The 17903-nt window shown below is 46.0% G+C and overlaps 1 protein-coding gene across 1 annotated transcript in view; it reads right to left on the bottom strand.

The window, feature by feature from the left end:
• Window positions 1-17903, bottom strand: part of LOC144504739 (ribosome-binding protein 1-like) — a 123058-nt gene that overhangs the window by 76427 nt on the left and 28728 nt on the right. The window contains exon 2 of the mRNA XM_078230482.1: window positions 16980-17691. Coding sequence (XP_078086608.1) covers window positions 16980-17661 — 682 coding nt within the window. The 5' untranslated portion in view covers window positions 17662-17691. The remainder of the gene's footprint in view (window positions 1-16979; window positions 17692-17903) is intronic.

Genomic DNA, 17903 nt, shown 5'->3' with positions numbered 1-17903 from the left:
ATTGTATTACACCCCATGGGTAGAGGTTTGTCTCAGGCAGTGATACACTCAGAGAATCATAGAATCCCTACAATGCAGAAGGAGACCATTCAGCCCATTGATTCTGCACCGACTCTTACCCAGACCCTATCTCCGCAACCCCACATATTTACCCTGCCAGTCCCCTGACACTAAGGGGCAATTTAGCATGGCCAATCAACCTAACCTACAAATCTTTGGACTGTGGGAGGAAACCAGAGCACCCGGAGGAAACCCATGCAGACACTGGGAGAACGTGCAAACTCCACACGGACAGTGACCTGAGGCCGGAATCGAACCTGGGATCCTGGAGAAGTGAGGCAACAGTGCTAACCACTGTGCCACCGTGCCATTATAGACAATAGCAGCTTGGCTGCCCTTTATCTCCTTCGTCTGATAGTCAGTTTCATTATAATCAATTGTCAATCGGGTAGCCTCAGGATTGCACTGCTGACCAAGATAAATTACTACCCCTTTATCTGCTGGCTGAACCTCGGCACATGGAAAGCAGACAATGCCCATCGAGTGAATTTAAACTGACATTGCTGCTTATCTTCTTAAAATGTCGAGCTTGGTGAAAAACAAATCAATCAGTTTCAAAAACATTTGGGGGAGGGATAGGGAGCAATGACAGGAGTGGAAACAGGAATGAGGGACAATGGGAGGAGGAAGGAGTGAGTGCAGGAGGGCGGTAGGACAGGAGAGGAAAAGGGGTGGAGAAGAAGGAGTGAGAGAGAAAGAGAGAGGGGGAGAAAGAAAAGTATAAGGGAGAGAGAGAATGGAGAGAGAGAATGGAGAGAGTTGGAGAGATGGACAGGGTGAGGAATGAGGAAATGTGTGCATAGGAAAAGGAGGGAAAAAATTGGAGGGAGGTAAGATGAGGAAAGGGAAGGTGTGAGAGCAGGACAATTACTTTATTTGGTTATACGCAATCTGCAACTATTTCCACATGGAGGTGCACCTACTCATAATAACACAAATCTCGGCTAAATAGGAGCAATTTGCTGGTCCACGGTATCTCTGTCGTGCTATCAGGTGTTAGCTACCATCTACAACTCAGGCAGGGGAGAACTAGTTCACCGATATATTACTTAAATAAGAGGAGAAAATACTGGAAACATGCAGCAGAAATAGCGGTATCTGAGTTATGGCCAAACACCAAAGCTCAGCTTTTCTCTGACAGACTTTTCCAGCATTTCTACAGATTGCCCCTTTTTAATCTTATGTGTTATGTGATGCGCGGCACAGACCTTGGCCAAGCTCAGTGGAAAGAAGGTTAGCAGAACTATCAGAGCTGCAACTGGAGCAGGTGTACTGAGGATATCTTGACATTCAGCTGACTTATTAGATAAGCCTAATGGAGCATTTCCAAAGACTAAATGACCGTCACCTTGTCTGTTGGTTTAACATTGCACAGTGAACTAACATGGCACTGCATTTTTGCGATAACAGGTTCAAAGCAAACAAAAATATCCCTTAATACGGTTTTAGTGAAAACCCACATCTTGTACACTTGCTAACTAGAAACAACTCTCATTATGAGCTACAGAAAGACACAGAACTGCAGTATTATCACCCTCTGAATTGACTGCAGTAAATTCCCTTTGTGATATTACCAGACAAGAGCTGCACTGATGTTAGAAACCAGATATTAAAGCAATACAAAAACAGAAAATGCTGAAAAATCTCAGCAGGTCTGACAGCATCTGTGGAGAGAGAATAGAGCCAGCGTTTCGAGTCTGGATGACCCTTGCTCAGTACACCTGCTCCAGTTGCAGCTCTGATAGTTCTGCTAACCTTGGACTTTAACCTGGTGTTGTTAAACCTCTTACTGTGTTGACCCTTTGTCAGACAGTTGTACTTTAAAGGTACAAGTAAGGGGCCAACCATGACTCAGTTGGTGGGGCTACCAACTCTGATTCAGAAGGTTGAGAGTTCCAAGACCTGTGATAGCCCCCCAAGGACTTGCATGGATTGACCTCCCTGTAGGACTCGTAGAATATGAGATCCCTGGGGATTGTTAATTACTTTACTAGGTGGAGCCCTCTATAAAGCAGGCCCCCGAGTGGGTCCATTGTTGTATTGTTCCAATGGATAAAATGTTGAAACGAGGCCCCCTATTTCCTCACAGATGGGCTTACAAGATCCCTTGGCACGATTTCGAAGAACAGTGGAATTATCCCTAGTGTCCTGGCCAACATTCATTCCTCAGCTGAAACCACTAAAAACTAATTATCTGGTCACTTAACTCCTTCCATTTGTGGGGCCTCGCAGATTTACTCCTGCGTTTCCTAAATTACACGGTGACTACAGTTCCACAAAGTACTTAGGTGGTTGTAAAGTGCTCCAGGACATCCTGAGGCTGTGAAAGATACAGCACACATGCAAAGTGCTTTCTTCTGCCTGCTGCTGCACAAAGAATTCAGCTCCAAGTTTGAAGCCTTGTGCCCACCGGGTCAGAAATCAGGGGCTAGTGGGTGGGTGGGTGAGAAAAAGAGTATGGAACATCTTGGAGGCAAATGGAATCATGTCAAATGGCACTTTAGCTCTTGCTGGGAAAGCTCAGGTCAGGCAGCATCTGTGGAAAGAAGCAGAGTTAATAGGTGGGATTTTCCACCCCTCCCCCTTCTCCTCTATGGGATCTTCCAGCTCCGCCAAAGTCGACCCCGCCCTGGGTTCCCAATGGTAGGACAAGTGAGCAATGCAAAATGCTGTAGTGGTCGGAATGGGATGGGGGGGGGTCTACTGGAAAACTGTGGCCAACGAGTGAACTTTCATCTGAATCTCTCCACAGGTGCAGCCTGACTGCTGAGTTTTTCCAGCATTTTTTGCTTTCCAGCATCTTATTTCCAGCCCCTGCAGTATTTTGCGTTTATATTGGGCTCTTGAGTTCTTCTTTGTACTTAGTTAACGAAGAGTAAAAATTCACCAAACAACTACAACTTTAACTACTGCTAAACATTCATTGGGATCAACTGGCCAATACGCAGCCCAGTGTGAACTGAAGCCTCGCTCCCCCTCTCCACCGCTCTGCCCTCATATCCCACCTCCCCAACCAAGACCACCAGGGTCTGGAGCTTGGTTCCTGATCTCTACTGAGTTAGCCAATCAATCAATCAGGAAGCTGCAGTCAGCAATGACATCTTTTGGTAGGAAAGGAAAAATTAAAGCCCTCCTAGGTTTGTCATTTATCTATCACCTGTTGGAATGCTCTGGTGTCTGAGCATTGGACAAGCGCAGTATCTGGCTGCACTGTGATAGCCTTAGCAGTTAAATAGTCCGCCTTTAACCAACTCGGAGGTGAAGGACTGGCACTTGGGGATGAGGTACCGGAGGCCAGCCCTAGAGTCTAACCCCCAACAATGACTTAACATCGGGAGGAGGAGAGGTGGAATTACAAGAGGTGAATTGAAGTGGCTCCAAGTTGTGTTGTTAATGCCATTTTGAAATGTACCTAATAGAGCACATGTTTCTATCATTAATCAGTATTAGATAAAATCTTTTGAAAAATAAAGTTTTTGAATCCAACAGGGGACTTGCATTTATATAGCACCTTACACGACATCCAAGCATTCTTGAAAGTGGTTCTGAGCCACTTTCTCAAACCGCTGCAGTCCATGTGGTACATATACACCCACTGTGCTGTTATGTCTGGAGTTCCAGCATTTTGACCAAGCAATGTTGAAGGAACTGCGATACATGTCCAGGTTGGGATGGTGTGTGATTTTCTTGGGAACTTGTGGATGTGGTGGTGTTGCCTTGTGCCCGCTGGCTTTGTCATAGAATCATAGAAACCATACAGTGCAGAAAGAAGCCATTTGGCCCATCGAGTCTGCACCGACCACAATCCCACCCAGGTCCTACCCCCATATCCCTACATATTTACCTACTAATCCCTCTAACCTATGCATCCCGGGACACTAAGGGGCAATTTTTAGCATGGCCAATCAACCCAACCCGCACATCTTTGGACTGTGGGAGGAAACCGGAGCACCCGGAGGAAACCCACGCAGACATGAGGAGAATGTGCAAAACTCCACACAGACAGTGACCCGAGCCGGGAATCGAACCCAGGTCCTTGGAGTTGTGAAGCAGCAGTGCTAACCACTGTGCTACCGTGCCACCCATGTCGTACTAGGTGGCACCAGGGAATTGCCTGGTGCTGTAGCTGGAGCCCAGAACACATTGCAATTATGGTATGCCAGTAGTGGGTGGGGAAGTGAATGCTTAAAGGTGGTGGATGGGCTACCGATTAACTAGGCCTGGATTTACCACGGCTTGGCTGGAAGAAGATTACAATCAGCGCTGAAAAAGAGTTAAATCGGCAGCAGCGATTATTTTCCATATGAGCAGGGAATTTGAATGAAGCGCAACCAGGCATTTTAGAAACATCAGCAAACCGAGACAGACATCTGGCCCCACAAAGAGCTTTGATGGAGATTCCAAATGTGCACACACAGGAATGGGCACTTATTGTGAAAAGGTGCATTTTATATTTATACAGGGCATTTAGAGGCTCCTTGTGCAACTTTATGTTTCAATAATTCTGGGTGCACACGACGCGAGCGACCGAAAGCAGCATCTGAAAGCATCATTCATAGCGTTTTTAATGTTAATGGTTTTAATGTGATGCTAATGTTTTCTCACTTTATTTCAGATGCTGAAACCGATTGAAAATGGTGACAATAAGAACTCTGAGCTGTGGCTAAAAAGAACTGAAGTCTTGAACAACATTAATATGTTTTTTAAAAATATGAATTATGATTGTACGTTCTGTTCAGTTTCTTTCTTTCATGTGTACATTCAGAGTTAAAGTTTAAAGTTGCACAAGGACTTTGTGTAGCATTTAGATAGCACCTTTCACAACCTCAGTAAGGCCCAAGGCATTTTATGATTGATATGAAGTATTTTTGAAGTGCAGTCTCTGTTGTAATGTAGCAATGTGACATACGGGTTTCAGATACAGGACAACAAACCATTAACAGGATTAACGGCCATTTCCCTTCCCATTGCGTCAGAGCAGTGAGAGCTTTATCAGCGGGTCTGAGGGTGTACATTGCCACATCAATTCCAGCAAGTGAGCCGCTAAAATCTCCCTGCACACGAGCCAGACCAAAACACCCCAAGAGACTGGAAAACCAACTTTACTTGTCTTGGGATTGGCAACGGGAGGAGGTCTGCAATAAAAGGCCAGTCATGAACTCTCAGCCATGCCTGGATGAAACCCACTTCTCCCCGTTACCTGATCAGCTCTAAAACAAAGTTTAAAATTTTAACATTTCCTTAATTACTGCACAAGAGAGCATGCACACCACTGTGATAAATTAAATCTTTTTTAAATACCTGGACCATGAAGTACTTGAATAAAGGTACATCTTTCTTTCATAGAATGATAGAATCCTTGCAGTTCAGAAGGAGGCCATTCAGCCCATCAATCTGCACCGCTAACAATCCCACCCAGGCCCTATCCCCGTAACCTCACGTATTTACCCTGTTAATCCCCATGACACTAAGGGGCAATTTACCATGGCCAATCAACCTAACCTGCTCATCTTTGGAGTGTGGGAGGAAATCGGAGCACCCGGAGGAAACCCACACAGACACGGGGAGAACATGCAAACTCCACACGGCCAGTCACCCGAGGCCGGGACAGAACCCGGTTCCCTGGCGTTGTGAGGCAGCAGTGATAACCACTGTGCTACCATGCCACCCTCAAGTTCACTCTATATGCCCTTATTTTCTATAGTCTAGTGAGCCGCTTAATAATCCTTTGATTAAGTTGTGGCTCAGTGGTAACTTTCTCACGTAAGTCAGAAGGCTCTAGGTACAAGTTCCACTCCAGATTCAGGAGAATTGTAGTCTAAGCCTACACTCCGACTCCATTACTGAGGGAGAGATTCCAGATTTGGAAAAAGCCTCTTGGCCTGTTCAACTGGAGGTAAAAGATCCCCTCACATTAGAGGAGCAGGGGACTTTTCACTGGGTGTTCTGGCCAATATTTATCCCTCAACCATCATCACTGAAATGGGTGAATCAGGTTATTGATCAGAGTGGTGTTTGAGGGGCCTTGCTATGTACAAACAGACTGCTGTATTTCCTGCATTACAGAGCTAACTATACTGCAGAGGTACTACATCGGTGGACCACTTTGGGACATAATGGGCCCAATTTTACCACTGCGATGTGCCCATTTTTGGGCGTAAAAATGTGGTAAAGGTGGGCATGAAGCCATTAACATGATCCGCGCCCGCATTCGTGCAGATGCCCACTTTACCGAGGCTCGAGAATGGCCGCCATCCGATTCGTGCTCAGAACGGGCGCAACGGTGATTTAAGTGCATTTGCATACATTTAAATTGAATTAATGGGCTGCCCACCCAACTTTATCAGCATTTCCCCCTTTACCATCGCGTTCGCGGGTCCAGTTTCGGCGCAAAACAGACATGCTCAGCAAAAGTTCCGTTTCGGGTGCTCCAGTTTCTGAAGATGTAAGTTCAGAGCTTCCAACAGCTCTCTGACTCAGATCAGTGGTGGGGAGGCCAGATCATTCTCTGGTGGATGGGGTGAGGGCAGAGGGAGGCCAGATTGGGGAGACAGGATCATTCTCTGGGGGTGGAGTGGGGGGGGGAAGAGGCCAGATGGATCTCTGGTGGGAGCGGGGGGGGTCCGCTGCCACTCTGCGGGCGATCGGTGTGGGGGAAAGGAGGCAGAGGGCCGCAATCGGTCTGGATAGTGGGGGGTGGGTGGATAGGTGGACAGCCATGTTGTCAGGGTGGAGCGATGTCTGTGAGGGCCATCGCTTCTGCTTTTTTCTCCCGGGCCGCCTTATCTGCTTTTTGCGGCCCGGGAGCGATGTGACAGCGCCGCGATTTTCAATGCGCAGTTCAAAGCTCCGATCGTTTCAGGTGTGCTAAGCCCCGCCCACAGCGCAATTCAGGCTCACAATTTTTTTTTCAGGCTAAGTGCGTATCGGGGCACCTGAAAGCAGATTTCCAAGTCGGATCTGAATTGTGCCCATATTCAGCACTTAGAATGAAAATGGTAAAATCAAGTCATTTTTTCTTTGAGCAGACATTCCCTCACAATATCCATGGTCCTTTAACACTCACCGTTGACAAATCCACAGGACTGCCGCCGAACATTACCATCTCAACCACTTAATCTCAGTTACATTCAAATGCCAGTCTGTTAAAAACCTCTGTGCTAAACGTCAGTAAAAACAACCCTGTTATTAGAGATCTAAGCTACCAGTCACATTTTACCATACCGCGGAGAGTTGGTTGTCCCATAATTATACCGAGCTGCTGGTTTGAAATTTCTCTGACTTTTATTTTAGGAACAGGATGAGGGGAAGGGAGCATTCAGTCCCTCAAGTTGCAAGATTAACTGGATGTAGCTCAGTGTCATTTATCCACCTTTGCTTCACATCCCTTAATACCCAACCCAACCAAAACACACAAGCTCAATCTTGAAAGCTCCAACAAACCTCCAGTGTCCTTATGGGGGAGAGATTTTCCTATGGGGGAGAGATTTTCCGACATCCATAATCTTTTGTACATGCTTCCCAATCTTTCCTGGCTCTTGTTTAAGGTCATGCCTCCCTTCCACCCCCATACTGATTTTCCCACCGGAGGGAATTATTTTGCTGCATTCCCCCCTCTCAATGCATGTGACAGTAACCAAACAAACACTATGTCTCCTTAAAGCTGAATGTGGGTGCACAGCAATCAGGCCGACATCGATGTTTCTGTTTACCAAAGACTACAAAGCAGAATTCAATTAAAATGGAAAAAGGCAAGTTCGGAAGATTGTAGCTTCAATGGGTGATTGCTGCCAAGTTACCTGATATCAACAAGGACATCTTTAGGTGCGCTAAATTAGTTTCAGTGTCCCTTGGGTAATAGGGAGGAAGAAAACAACATGAGCTAAGTTTTATTATTCCTTCAAGCATGAAAGAGAGGCAGCATATCAGAGAGAGAGAGAGAGAATACGCACATACCAGAGGGACAGAGTGCACTCAAGAATGAGAGAGGGCAAGCGCACAAAGGAGAGACAGACTGTGAGTACAAGAAAGAGAGAGAGCGCGAGAGAGCACGAGAGCGCATGAAAGAGAGTGCGTGTCAGCCTGGTCTAGACATCAAACCAGACCTTACAACCGGAGCTTCTTTGGCAGCGGGAGGGAGCCTTCAACACTCCCCATTCCTCACATTGAGTTCCCCACAATGGCTGAAATATTCCGGCCGGCGGGATCGTCCTGCTCCGCCATGGGTTCCCCGGTGGCAGAAGGTGCGGACACCGGGAAAACACTTTGATAGCGGTGGGACCGGAATGTGTTAGCTCTGACTCCGGCGGCAACACTCTCGAGTGTTCCAAGTTCAAGTTCCATTTCAGAGAACACAAAATCAGTGCAGCACTGAGCGACTGCGGCACTACCCAACATACCATCTTTCAGAAGTAATGCCCTCTCAGGTGGGCATTAAGAATATCAGTGCACAATTTCAAGGAATAGCAGGCGAGTTCACCTGTCCTGACCAATATTTATCATTCAAAAAAAATCTAATGATTTATCTCATTGCCGTATGTAGAACCTTGATGTGCAATAACGGACTTAAGTTTCCTACATTGTAACCGTGACTAGGCTTCAAAAACAAACAACTTCACTGGCTATAGAGCTCTTTGGTAATCCTGAGATTGTGAAAGAACATACAAACATACCAATTAGGAGCAGAGATAGGCCACTCGGCCCCTCAAGCCTGCTCCACCATTCAATACGATCATGGCTGATCTGATTGGAACCTCAATCCCACAATCCTGCCTACCCTGACAATCTTTCACCCCCTTGTTCATCAAGAATCTATCTAGATCTGCCTTAAAAATATTTAAAGATTCTGCTTTCTCTGCTGAGTGGGGCAATACGGTGGCCAAGTTCGATTCCAGCCTTGGGTGACTGGGTGGAGTTTGCACATTCTCTCCGTGTCCACGTGGGTTTCCTCCGGATGCACCGGTTTCCTCCCACAGTCTAAAGATGTGCAGGTTAGGTGGATTGGCCATGATCAATGCACAGGGTTAAGGGGATATGACAGGGGAGTGGGCCTAGGTACAGTGCTCCTTCGGAGGGTTGGTGCAGACCGGATGGGCCGAATGGCCTCCTTCTGCACTGAGGGATTCTATAAAAGAAAGTTCCAGAGACTCATCTCTGTCTTAAATGAGCGGCCCCTTATTTTTAAACAGTGACTCCCTAGTGCTGGATTCTCTGACATCCTTTCCACATCCACTGTAAAGAGCCCCAGGATCTTGAAGGTTTTGATCAAGTCACCTCTTACTCTTCTAAACTCTAGTGGATACAAACCTAACTTCTCCAATCTTTCCTCATAAGACAGGCCACCCATTCCCAGTATTAGTCTAGCAAACCTTCTCTGAATGGGTTATACTGCATTTACACATTTCCTCAGATAAGGATACGAATACTGTACACAATACTCCAGATGTGGTCTCACCAGTGCCCTGTACAACTGAAGCATTACCTCCCTACTTTTGCAATCAATTCCCCTCACAATAAAGGTGCTGAGTGAATGCAGATTCTTTCACCGCTTCTTTAAAATGCAATTTCACACGTCCTCTGGTTACAGAAACATGCGGTGCTCAGAGGGTTAATGAACTTTCATCACTGCTTTGCCTCCAATCTGTGGACCAGATGTGGCCAAAGTCAAACAAACTCGCAGCTCTCCTCTCCAATGACGGGACAGCACACACAGTCATGAGCAAACACAAAGGGCAGCCAGGATAGATGATATCAACTCACTGAACCTACACCTCCATCCACTGTTTAGTGTGCGAGAGAGAGAAAGAGAGAGAAAAGGTTTGTACTGGGCAAAGTGCCGAACCAGCAAACAAAACCGGGAAGGCCTCTCGAAGTTGTGCTATGTAAACCCAAATATGTACACAGCAGCCCAAGGTCCCTGCAGCCACCCCAACATATTAGTGACATTAAGAACTTTCTCTGAACTGCACGAGCATGATCACACTTTGTCCAAAAGTTTCTATTAGTCTTGAATGGATTATCAGTTACCAAGTGGGCAACTGCGGGCTCATCCTGACCTTTCACCATACTTAACGAAAAAGATCAAGCTACAGTCAGTCCTCGCTCTTCTCCAGAAAGCTTTACAGCTTTTCTTGAGGGTGAATAGATTGGACTTATTGCGAGGTGTTCACACTGTGGCTACCACTCTCTCAAACAAGGAAATCAGCACTTGAATTCAACCCTTAAAGGGAAGTTACTTGCTCTCATAATTTGTGACTTGCCAACAGGATTTTTGCTCAGATACTATGGCCGTAGTTCTCCAGCCGTTGGAGCCAGCTGAATTCTCCGGTTCAGTCAGCAGCGCAACCCCGCCCTTGAGTTTCCCGCCAGCTTGGGGTGACGTCAATGGGAATTCCCATTCACAGCAGCAGGACCAGAGAATCCTGCCGCTAGCAAACAACGTGCCATCTCTCGCCGGCAGGAAACACACGGCTGGGAGTCCAGAGAATCTTGCCCTACACACTTCAAAAGCCATACATCCTCACCAGTTTGTTGGTATATTGTCCATTAATCAGAAAGTAGCAGTGTCCTGTTCTTCCACTTGGAGGAATATTGCCACAAATTGATTCTATCTTCACCATATCCAACCCCCCCCAATCTTTCCATCATACCAAATGTATTAGGCGGCAGTGAAATTGGTATTGACAAAACAAAGCGATGGTGAATTGACAATCCATGTTACACTGTGGAAAATCAAAGGAAGAGGAAATTTGGTTCAAAATAAGAGACTGCTGACCCAAGACCAATTTCACTCCCATCTGCTTTGCCCCACCTTACCTTACACTAACCAATTTTCATTGGATCCTTCCTCTTCCTGAGCCGCATCAATCGTGGACACAATGCTGATAAGAGGGGACAGTTGACATCGGTGATGGTGTAAAGGCAACGGCTGCGATTATCCGGTTCCACTGAGGCAGAACCCGCTGTCGGGAATCAGAGATGTGGAGAAGGGGCTCAGAGCCTCGAAAGCTTGTGTGGCTTTTGCTACCAAATAAACCTGTTGGACTTTAACCTGGTGTTGTTAAACTTCTTACTGGGAATCAGAGAGCCAGCCAAATATCCACTGACTTTCAGTGGGACCGGAAGATCCCGGTGGCAGGCTGGGCTGGAAAATCCCAGCCAGGAACTTGCATTTATATAGAGCCTTTAACATAGCGAAGTGTCCCAATGCGAATCGCTGGACCCATAATCAGACTAAATCTGTTACTGAACTACACAAGGAATGGTTTGGGGGAGGGGAGGGGTTCCCTATCCGTGATTAGTGATTAGTTTTTTAATTATTATTGCACTCTCTCAGGAGCCTAAGTTGCTCATGGGGCAGACCAGTATTAAGTCTTGGAAACCGCCTCCTGGACATTTTTCCCCTCCCAAGAGTGGTCAAACATTCAGCAGAAAAAGGGTACACATCACTTTTCCTGCCCAAATTGGCAGTTTGAAAAAGAATTAGAAAATTCCACCCTCTATCTTTATGTGCGCATGTTATCAAAAAGACCATAGAGATTTACTCAAGTTTGCTGAGCGAAAATATTCTCGGAGATTGAAGGGCTTCCTGGATATTTTGTTGGAGGTCACAACTTTAGTCATAATAATAAAAGTTACACGGATGACACCGTCCTATTGTAAACTCTAAACAGAAACTGCAAAAGATTTTGGAGAGAGAGGACTGAGTGAAAGAGGATAATGAGCTGAGCATAAATTGTAAGAAAACAAAATGTCCAGTAGTGTTCAAAGGAAGTCATACGCGAATGTAAGACATTAGTGTAAAGTCAAAAGATCGAACTGGTGGACAAATTTTGTCACCTATGAAATATGCTAACATTGGACAGTAAGTGCGACCAAGAAGCAAGACAACAGATTGGAATGGCCAAAGATGCATTTCAAAAAGTGAAAAAAATTTGAAATTAGCCATGGACACAGACAGAATCCTGGAATGTTACAAAGCACCGATTTTGGCATGCGGAAGGGAGTGTTGGGGTGTTCACAGCGGCACAGTGGTTAGTGCAGCTGCTTCACAGCTCCAGGGACCCGGGTTCCATTCCGACCTCGGGTGACTGTCTGTGTGGGGTTTGCATGTTCTCCCCTTGTTTGCGTGGGTTTCCTCTGGGTGCTCCAGTTTCCTCCCACACTCCAAAGATGTGCAGGTTAGGTGGATTGGCCATGCTAAATTGTCCCTTAGTATCGGGGGACTGGCAGGGTAAATACATGGGTTTATGGGGATACGGCCTGGGTGGGATTGTTGTCAGCGCAGGCTCAATGGGCCGAATGGCCTCCTTCTGTAGGGATTCCATTGCTCAGTGAAGCAATGCAGAGAAGAACTGAGGCTGCAGGTTGTGGCTTCAGAGGTGAATAATAAAGATATCTTGGACAAGTCACACTACCAATGAAGAGGTGCCAATAAAACCTGAGACCAAAAGGAACTCTGCTGACCAAGGTTAGGAAGAGAGGGTTGGAATTTCTTGGGCATGGAATAAGAAATCATGATTTTGAAAGTCTGATGCCGAGGGGAAAGATCGATGGTGAAAGAGACTGAGGTAGACAAAGAACAATCTTCTTAAAGAGCCTCACACACTAGATGAATGTACTGCCAAAGCAGATGATCCATGACTACAGAGCAAGATTAACATGGAGGTTCATGGTCACCAATGCCCTCTTGGGGAAGACACAGTAAGAGTTTTAACAACACCAGGTTAAAGTCCAACAGGTTTATTTGGTAGCAAATGCCATTAGCTTTTGGAGCGCTGCTCCTTCGAAGGAGCAGCGCTCCGAAAGCTAATGGCATTTGCTATCAAATAAACCTGTTGGACTTTAACCTGGTGTTGTTAAAACTCTTACTGTGTTTACCCCAGTCCAACGCCAGCATCTCCACACCATGACTCTTAGGGAAGAGACAGGGCACCTTACACGATCTCAGAATGTCCCAAAACATCTTATGGCCAATGAAGTATTTTTTGAGTTGTAGTTACTGTTACAGTTTAGGTAACTTACCAAGCCCATTGCACCCAGCAAGCTCTCACAAACGGCCACATTTAATCGGAGTTATTGATGTTGGCTGAGAAATAAAGATTGGACACCAGCAGAAACTCCTCCTCTCTACTTCAATTTTTTTTTTTCGCTCGGGGGATGTGGGTGTCGCTGGCTTTGCCAGAACGTATTGCTCATCCCTAACTGCCCTTGACAAGGGGATGGTTGGCTGCCTTCTTGATCTGCTATAGTCCATGCAGTGCAGGTACACCCACAGTGCTATTAGGATGGGAGTCCCAGGATTTTGACCCAGCGCCAGTGATGGAAAGGTGATATAGTTCCAAGTCAGGATGATGTGAGACTAGGAAGGGAATTTGCAGGTGGTGTTGTTCCCATGTAGTTTCTGCTGTTGTCCTTCTCGATGGAAGAGCTTGTGGGTTTAGAAGGTGCTATTGAAGGAGCCTTGAATTGCTGCAGTGCATCTTGTAGATGACATGCACTGCTACCACTGTGTGTTGGTGGTGGAGGGAAAAAGTGTTTCAGATGGTGGATTGGGTGCCAATCAAGCAGGCTGCTTTGTCCTGGATGGTGTCAAGCTTGTGTGTTGTTGGAGCTGCATCTATCCAAGCAAGTGGAGAGTGTGCCATCTTGTAGATGGTGGACAGGTTTTAGGAGTGGGAAGCTGAGGTATCACTGCAGGATTCCTAGCCTTTAACCTTCTCTTGTTGCCACAATATTTATATGGATAGTCCAGTTCAGTTTCTAGTCAACGGTAACCCCCAGAATGTTGACAAAGGGAGTACAGCGATGGTAATCCATAAAGTTTCATGGGGAGAGGGTTAGATTCTCTCTTGGAGATGGTCATTGCCTGGCACTTGTGTGGCACAAATGTTAATTCTTCGACATATTGTCAAGGGGTCTTTTATGCCTGCCTGAGGGGGCATCCTTTCATCCGAAAGACAGATATAAAAGTACATTGACATTGTCTGTAAATGCACAGGAGTTACATAATGGAAGCAGGACATTCAGCCCATCCAGTTTATGTCAGCCCTTCCCCTCCAGCCAGCAAATAGTCCTAATCATCCCCCCTCTCGTTGTAAGCTGAAGCAATAGACATTTGGAGTGTGTGTGTCTGTGTGTATGTCTATGTGCAGGTTTCTGTGTGAACTTGTCGACACGGTGCTTTTGCCGCTCCACTATCATCACACTGTGGAAAAGGTTAAAGTGCACACATCAGGACATTACACAGGGCGGGGGTGGACACTAACAATTCAGACATGTCTTCAACCAAGCAACTGAACACTCACCAGGGCATCGCCAGAATGAGCATTAGCTGTTCTCCTCTTTAGTGGAAGATCATATCGCTCAAGAGGATTAAGGGGATGATTTTGCATAACCCCCTTCAGTTATACAGACATCAACCATTTCCATCTGGGTCAGTAACGAGTCTCCAGGACAATGTGCACTGAACAACTCTAGAATGAAACTTGGAACCCACAACCTTCTGACTTAGAGACAAAATCATAATCACTGAGCCGTGGCTGGCAATTCCACACCCGCTAAGTGCCCGATGCCGCCACGGTAACCAGGCTGAATTGTGGGTATGCCACCACTGAACACGGGCAACATGCTGAAAAGTGAAAGTTTAAATTTTTTAAAGAAGCTTATTTATTAATGCCACAAGTAACGTTGCAATGAAGTTACTGTGAAAATCCCCCAGTCGCCACACTCCGACACCTGTTCGGGAACACCGACGGGGAATTTAGCATGGCCAATGCACCGAACCAGCACGTCTTTCGGACTGCGGGAGGAAATTGGAGCCCCCGGAGGAAACCCATGCTGACATGGGGAGAGCGTGCAGACTTCGCACAGACAATGACCCAAGTCGGGAATCGAACCCGGATCCCTGACAGTGTAAGGCGGCAGTGCTAACCACTGTGCCCAATGTGCTGCCCATCAAGAAAATATAACTTTGCTCTTTAATATTTGTGGAGGACTTGCTATAAATGTGAAGAAACATTCCCAACGTTTCTGTAGAAAACAGGAAAGACTTGCATTCAAATGGATTCCTTATATTCTGCAGATTGATCGCTGACCTATTGTTTGGAATTGATGAGAGATTGTCCTGAGCTGACTTTTTTTCCAATGCTTTTCTCAGTTCTGTGATCTTTTCAGGAATTTTAAGTTTGAAGGAAGCACTTCAGCAAAAGTTGGCTTTTTTGCCAATGTGGTGTTACACAATCTTTCTCTGTTTAAAAGACAGCAAAATCAGATTGGAACAGATTCTCACAAGGGCCCCAAGACATTCAAAAATTAAAATAATGCGGACCAAGTTTTCACAGTACAGCGGGCTTTGGATAGAACTTCCAGTGTGGTAATGTCAGTCATAACATTGCTTTATACTAGGACAGCAAACATTTCTAAAAATCCTGAGGATTATTGAAGAAAATCAAGTTCAATTAATTCAAACCATATTTAAACAGCACAGTACACCCACCTCTCAATATATGAAACATTTCAAAGACAACTGGGAGAAATAGGTGGAGTGAGTACTTTTGGTTTCCTGTTTTTTTTTCTGCTGTAAAAGATTAATATATTCAGCTTTGACTTGGACTGAGGGGTGGAGACTTGGACTGAGTCAAAAGCAGCACGGTGGCACAGTGGTTAGCACTGCTGCCTCCCAGCACCAGGGACCCGGGTTTGATTCCCATCTTGGGTCACTGTCTGTGTGGAGTCTGCACATTCTCCCCGTGTCCGCGTGGGTTTCCTCCGGGTGCTCCGGTTTCCTCCCACAATCCGAAAGATGTGCTGGTGGATGCATTGGCCATGCTAAGTTCTCCCTCAGTGTACCCAAACAGGCACCAGAGTGTGGTAACTCGGGGATTTTCACAGTAACTTCATAGCAGCATTAATGTAAGCCTACTTGTGACACCACCGAATAAACTTAAACTGTAAGTCATGCGGTCATGTCCAGAGATTTAAACACAGATTCCAAGGCAATGCTCCAGTGCAATACTGAGGGAGTGCTGCAGAGTCAGAGGTGCTGTCTTTCCAATGAGGCTTTAAACTGAGGCCCTGAGATCTCAGATGGACGCTAATGATTTCAAAGAGCTTTTTTGAAGAGCAGGGGCAAGTGTGCTGGCTATTACATAGAATAGAACAGTACAGCACAGAACAGGCCCTTCGGCCCACGATGTTGTGCCGAGCTTTATCTGAAACCAAGATCAAGCTATCCCACTCCCTATCATCCTGGCGTGCTCCATGTGCCTATCCAATAACCGCTTAAATGTTCCTAAAGTGTCTGACTCCACTATCACTGTAGGCAGTCCATTCCACACCCCAACCACTCTCTGCGTAAAGAACCTACCTCTGATATCCTTCCTATATCTCCCACCATGAACCCTATAGTTATGCCCCCTTGTAATAGCTCCATCCACCCGAGGAAATAGTCTTTGAATGTTCACTCTATCTATCCCCGTCATCATTTTATAAACCTCTATTAAGTCTCCCCTCAGCCTCCTCCGCTCCAGAGAGAACAGCCCTAGCTCCCGCAACCTTTCCTCATAAGACCTACCCTCCAAATTAATCGTCACAAAAGTAGATTTTCTGGTCATTAACCAATCACTTGGGACCTTGCTGTGCCACGATTAGCTGTTTATTTTTTCTATATTATAGCAATGACTACACTTCCAAAGCACTACACTGGCTGCAGTGTGCTTTGGAACATTGAAGTTGTGAAAGGTGCTATATGAATGAAAGTTCTTTTCTTTATCAGAGTGGGAAAAAGTTCCAAGACATTTCCAAACATATTTTGCAAAGATGATGGAGACAGATGCGAGAGAGATAATGTCAACTATTTGGGAATGGTGAAAGATTCGATACCAGGGAACAAAAAAGCACATTGATTTTAGAGTACTTACTAGGCTCAGACTTTTTCTTAGGCGCAATCTTCTTCTTGGCTGGAGCATCTTGCTTTGGTTCATCTTGATTGGCAGTTACATCACTCTTTTTGGCAGCCACAGTGGAAGGAGTCGTAGCGACAGGGGCAGCCTGCTGGGCACCGACTGGGGGGACCGCCATCACAGGCACTTCCCTGGTAACCGTCTCCACCATGGGTACAGTAGCTTGCTTCGAGGAGGCGCTGACTGGAGCGTGGACTGAAGCAGGACTTGGGGCAGGCTCGACTTTGGCAATCTTTTTTTCCTTCTTCCTCCTTTCTTTGGATGCTGGGGGAGAAGACTCTGGAGGAGGAGGGGAAGAAACCGCCACAATCGGAGGCTCAATAGTTGGCACAATAGCGGGTTCAACTTCGACCTCTGCCTCCGAGACATCCTGCACTGGCTCCGATTCTGGAATTCTCCCGTTGGGTTTCTCGTCTCTTTTCTTTGGTTTTCCTTTCTTCTCCACGGATTTCTCCTTCTTCTTCTTTTCTGACTTAACCTGTTGAGCCTTTTCCTGTTCTTTCTTCTGTTTTGCCAAGGCTTCTTCGTAAGAGGTTTCCTTCATGGAGAAGGTGGACACCAAGAAGATTCCAATGGCAGAGATGACCATGAAGCCTCCGAACACCATGAAGCCCAAGGTTTGAGGGTCGTAGATATCCATGTTTGGTGAAAGGTTCTTTCTGTATCAAAACTGAAAAACAAAATGTAAGATTAGCGTAGATTCTGGCATGGACTGGACTTTTCATTTAAGAACAACAATCGACCTGGGCAATGAAATATTAAATGAAGGAAGGAAAGAAAATGTTGTCAGAAAGACTTGCATTTATCCAGCACATCTCATTGCCTGAGGATGCCCCAAAATGCTTTACAACCAAGGAAACTGTTATGGAGGACTTGAACCCA

This window comes from Mustelus asterias, chromosome 15 (genome assembly GCF_964213995.1).
Source record: "Mustelus asterias chromosome 15, sMusAst1.hap1.1, whole genome shotgun sequence".
Lineage (NCBI taxonomy): Eukaryota > Metazoa > Chordata > Chondrichthyes > Carcharhiniformes > Triakidae > Mustelus > Mustelus asterias.
This window is presented reverse-complemented; position numbering and strand designations above follow the sequence as displayed.